Here is a 5,442-nt window from a genome sequence, read left to right as displayed (position 1 = left end):
GACGTCACCCTTCTCCCTCCGACCATGCCGCCTGCTTCGGGAGGAGACCACAAGATGTGGGGAGTTGTAGGCCCCATTGCTCACCATCAGCGATCTCCAGAGTGACCTAGCTGACGGCTCGCTTCGTCCCCTTTGACTCCTAATGTTTTTTTGCAGCATAAAAAATTGATCCTCCTGTCATGTCGTTTCTTGCTCCTTCGAATTTATTGTCTGAATCATGCGTCCACCAGCTGTTCTATTTCCATGAATTACCATGAATGAACTTCTCAACTGCATTCTACATGAAGGATCTTGCTGCCATAAATCCATATAGGGTACAAAAAGATGTGTACAACCTTGGATATTGGGATTAATTGAGATGCTCTCATCTAACTTAAGTTTGTAATTTATATCTTGTGGCAGGTTACTTCACCCATCGTGACCAGCTTAACAGAGTGCTCAGTTGCTGATGTTCTTGCTCATGTTTGTTGTTTGAGTGCTACATCTTCGAATTAATTCAGTGTTTAATAATAATGACGGAGTCCACCAAGATGCCAGAAAAGGCTGATTGTTCATCAATTTAAAGCGGCGCGGTACTCTTAGTTATGAGCTATCTGGGATGAATTAAAACAGTGTAATTCATTTGTGCATTCATCATGAATCAGGAAGACTATGACAATTTGATGAAGTCGCTACGGAAAAATGATCCTTCGACGGGACTTTCCCCAATCAATGAAGCACCCGCAGCAGGCACAGCAAATATGTGCCAGTACATACCCATCTTTCAAGAGGCAGGGCCGCTTCCGTCGCGACTAGGTTTCCCCGCACCCTCCTCCCCCGCCCAAGCCGGTCCGCTAGCAGGCCCCTCTCCCGCGTCGGCGCGCGAGCGGTCCCGCTCCTTCCCTCCCCTCGTTCTGTCGCCGCCGCTGCCCCCCCCCGCGGGCGAGCGGGCACGGGCCCTGTCTCTCTCCTCTCCTCTCGTCATCTCCCTCCTCCCGCCGCCGCCGACCGGATCCGCCGGGCCTTGCCCGCGCGGCGCTGGCGGCGGCGGGCTGTCCCTTCCCCGCACGCTCATGGAGTCATGAGGGGCGCGGGGGCCTCCCGATGGCGGCGGTGCAGCTCGGCTGGCTGCGGTGTGGTTCGGCGGCGGGATTTCGGCGAGCTTCGTGGTACTCGGTGCGGCGACGCGGCCGTTGGCTGCGGGGCGGCGTGGCGGTGCTGGTGGCCGGCGGCGCTCGCACGGCCCAGATCTGGGCCCTTTCGGGCTCCATTTGGGCTAGGGCGGGCCGTCGACTCGGTGTGTGGTGACGCTGCTCCCTGGTTGGTGGTGAAGTGGCGGTGGTCTGCGGGCGGTGGCGGCTTCGTTGGCCGGCGAGCTGCACCGTGATGGCAGGGGCAGTCCGGACCCTTTTGGGTCCGGCCGGGTCTCGGTGCCTGGCAGGCCCCTTGTCCGCGCGTCCGGTCGGCTCCGCGGTGGCGGTGGTGGTTCTCCCCTCACGTTGGCCATGTTGGGGATGCCCCCAAGGCCACTCTCCCTTCTCCCATCCTCCAGGTCTCGTGTCGGTGACCTCAGGGAGACGGCGAAGTTGATTCGATGATCGTGGTGGCACATGTTGGTGGGCAGCGCGATGGACGGTGCACTATGATTCGTCTGGGGTGGTGGTGGGGGATTGGTTAGGGAGAAATCTCTGGCGGCTTGTCCAGTCACGACACGGCGACGCCTGTGGATGCCGCCGGACCTTCCTGAAGGGCGTCGGGTACACCACTCCCCTCACTGCCCCCCGCGTACCGGGGGAAACCCTAGGACTAGTCCGGGCAGCAGCGGCGTCGTCGTCGCCTCCTTCTTGAGGTGTTGCTTGGTACGCGGCGCTTCGGGTGCTGGGAACGTGGTGGTACTTCTCCGGAGGGTGCAACGGTCGCCGGTCATCTTCGTTTCGTTGATCTGCCGTTGTTGGCATTTGTTTCTCTTCCTTTTTTCTCTGTTTTGTCTTTGGGCTTGTTTGCGCTGTGGCCCCAGCACTTATCATTGGATGTATCAGTGGTTGCTTTGTAATACAAAGCGGGGGGAAACCCTTTTTCTCGAAAATGATCCTTCATGGCCTTCCTTGATGCTGAAGGTGTGCTTCTTCCTTCCTTCTTGTTTACCATGGCCGTGCCTTGTGGTTTATGTACTACCCGATGCAAACTAACGTTTTTGCTCCCCACTCTCTGTACCTCAAACTCTAGTTGTGCAGGGTGTTGAAGACTTCAGATAAGCTGCTGAGCTGCGCAAATTGAAAGCGGAGCGGCTCCTCGAGAAGGTGGAGAAACTGGAGCACGTCTTAGAGAGGGGAGATCATGCGGTGGGATCAATTATAGAGGTTCTCCAAAGCATGTAGCTCACCGAGGATCACCAGACCTCCAAATCCCGCCTATACCAAGTAGTGAGCTTGTGGTGGCGTAGATGTTGTGTTTGATTATGCAAATCAGGAGTCCTGCCTTTCCTGCTAGCGTTCTAGCACAGGTCCAGTTACTAGATCCTGGTAGAATGTTTCCTGAATTGAACGAACTGAAATGCTATATGCTTCCAGGATCTATTTGTCTAGAAGCCTAAAAAGTGTTAATGCTAAAGCCATGCATGTTTTCTAAAGACACTTCTGTTTCGGTACACACACACACACACCCCCCCCCCCCCCCCCTCCTAAACATATCAACGGCAGTGATTACCCCATACCCCTATAACGAAAGGCATGATGGTATTTTTTTAAAGCACTTACTATAAAGAAAAAAAAATTTAAGGGCATCAATGATTTAGAAGATTTTGGAAGATTGTACTAAAATATTTTGGAAGAATTTTAAGGGCCTCAATGATTTAGAATTATTTCGTAGGAACTTTTGTTGGTATGTAAGATTGAGAATTACATATGATTTTTTTATGGTCTAGTTTGCATGCAATTTCAAGAAAAGTACACTAATATCGTGGTAATTCTTCCCTATTCTTATGACAACTATGCAATGCAACCGGCCCTTGAGGAATGTGTATTGTTTCTACAATGCAACCAACAACTTACATCACAATTCTACCGGCTCCCTATTTCTGCATTTTTAGAATCGTAGGAAAGGAGGCCCTCAATATGAAATCAGCAGTATCAGTATTCTTTCACACAATTTATGAAATCAAGTGTTAGTCTTGCACCAAAAAAGAAAAAAAGAAAAAAGGTTGCAGTCTTGATCGGTTGAAGATTGTAATCTTGAGAGAAATCAAGGGTAGAATCCTAAATACACTAGAATGAGCTTAATTCTGACGTGAATGTGGTGACAGCAGTGTTCAAAACGAAATACTTTACTACTAGTAATTTTGCATAAAACAGGATACCACATTCTTGTGCTTCAAACACGATAATGGCAATCTGCATGACACAACAGACAGAGATAGTCTGACTGCTCTAAGACGCAGATCTGCAGCCCGCAGATCCATGCCTAGTTAAAAAAATGCATGATGGCGCCAAATTCATGAAAGAGTCCATCTCCCCATGGCCATCTTGGCAAGGTTACTTCGTGCAGAAAGCCCAGCTCGTGCAGTTGCAAATTCTGATGGTTCCCAGTCCTAGGATGCCTGTGGATTTCAACGACACTGAAAAAGCAATTCAAACCAAGTACGATACTTGTGTATGCTGAATATGTGGCTTGCTGAAATGAACCTAGCAACGACTAAGCTCTACTCCTTGGTCGACACACAAAGGATTCTTTACGGATTGTTGCTCTACTCTTCTCACACTTAAATAGAAACATTGTGTGGTGCAACAACCATGTGATGGATGTTTTCATGCAATTCAACACTGCCATATAAAGCACATGGACATTTTTGTATTGCTGTGAGTGTCCCTCCTTCAGCGAAGTAGCTCCCCTATTATAAATTTTGCCTGTATCAATCAACGTTCATAGTGTGGTTCCTCTTGGTGACCACATTTGAGAAAGCCCTTGTATTTGGTAGGGGCAGTTGTAGAGTGACCCGAGAGCGCACACACACACACACACCTCACCGAGGATTATCTGACCTCCAAATTGGAACTACCTAGCAAGTAGTGAGTTGTGCTGGCGTAGACATTATGTTTGATTATGCAAATCAGGAGTCCTGCCTTTTCTGATTGTATTCTAGCACATGTCCATTTACTAGTTCCTGGTAGGATGCTTTCCGGGATCGCCTCCAAATTCTGAACAATCTGTTGTGCTATATGTTTTCTTATACATTTAGGTTTTAGAGATTCTCTAGAAGACAGAGAGGTGCTGCGGCAGTCCGTTGGACACCATAGGACGTGGATGTTGTCACAATCTAAACATTGATTACAGTTTCTTTTAGTGCACATAAATGCAAAAATCACAAACTCAATGTAAAAAACTAGCTACACAAATGCACAATCGTCTTGGTAGTTGATTATAGAATTATTTAGGTGTGGCCAATAGGAAAAGAAGTTGTGATTGACATTTAGGTGTTCAATAGAAAATATGCAACCTTTTGACACGAACAACACCAATATAAGATATTAATTTCACGGGATAACATGCAAGGCACGTTTGCCATCCTCACACTTCTAGTATAACATGCATATACTATTTTATCAAGAGCTTAATGGGATAATCACACTTTCAAATTACACAACAACAATAAGACCGAGTAGCACAATGCTTTTTCAAGTGCTCCTCCACTTATTTAGCCATATATAAGTGTCGATGCAGATGTAGAACAACCGACTCCTAGATGCTCATCAGCTCATGGGTAGTACATCCAATGATCATGAGCAGTTGTTGGGCATGGTGAGACCGCACTTGCCGGGCAGAGCCATGGCGCGCTTTGCGTCGATGTGGTACATTCTCAGCCATATGCCAGCGATACCTTTGTAGCGGCAAATGCATGATAGATTGGCCTTCCCAAGCGCAGCACAACACTCAGCCGACGGATTCTCTGTCGGGTTATCCACTGCCGCCGCAGGCTGGCAAAGCTTGAATTCATCATTCGACATGCCACATACGCCATGAACACCCTCTAGTGCGGCCAGGGACACCACCATGACAAGCAACAATGTTGCCACCAATGCATGTGACTTAGCCATGGCTATTTGTACTATTATTTTGTATCCAGTGGATTGCTAGTGAAGATTTTGGTCTTAGCTAGGCCTTACTTTGGGAATGTGTGAAATGAATGTTTGGTGTATGGCTCTATTTATAGGGGTAGTCGCTTTGTTCATGCAGTGTGTATTATGCATCAAGCAAGAACTTAGGCGCGCCAAGTGCTGCCCACATGTAGAAGCACTATCTTCTTATCATGAAAAAAAATCCTGCACTCGAACCCACCGTGAACGATAACGACTACCATAGTAGGCCACAAAGAAATGTAACGACGCAAAACTAATGATTTCTTTTGAAAGATTAGTGCAAAGATCTCTATAATTCAACATCAGTAGTACGCTGCAAAACTACCATAGA

At 48.1% G+C, this 5,442-nt stretch overlaps 1 protein-coding gene across 1 annotated transcript; it reads right to left on the bottom strand.

Moving 5' to 3' along the window:
* Nucleotides 1-4,472: 4,472 nt before the first annotated feature.
* On the bottom strand, nt 4,473-5,163 carry LOC125533972 (putative lipid-transfer protein DIR1). The gene has a single exon (XM_048697289.1). The coding sequence runs from the start codon at nt 5,067-5,069 to the stop codon at nt 4,752-4,754; it is 318 nt and encodes a 105-aa protein (XP_048553246.1). The 5' UTR covers nt 5,070-5,163; the 3' UTR covers nt 4,473-4,751.
* Between the last annotated feature and the right edge of the window lie 279 nt (nt 5,164-5,442).

The sequence above is a fragment of the Triticum urartu genome, chromosome 2, assembly GCF_003073215.2.
Source record: "Triticum urartu cultivar G1812 chromosome 2, Tu2.1, whole genome shotgun sequence".
Taxonomy (NCBI): Eukaryota; Viridiplantae; Streptophyta; class Magnoliopsida; order Poales; family Poaceae; genus Triticum; species Triticum urartu.
The sequence above is the reverse complement of the archived record's forward strand: the minus strand, read 5'-3'. Positions and strand labels throughout refer to the sequence as shown.

What these genes read in the sequence shown, in the direction of transcription:
- LOC125533972 (XM_048697289.1), bottom strand. Translation starts at nt 5,069, where the DNA reads ATGGCTAAGTCACATGCATTGGTGGCAACATTGTTGCTTGTCATGGTG.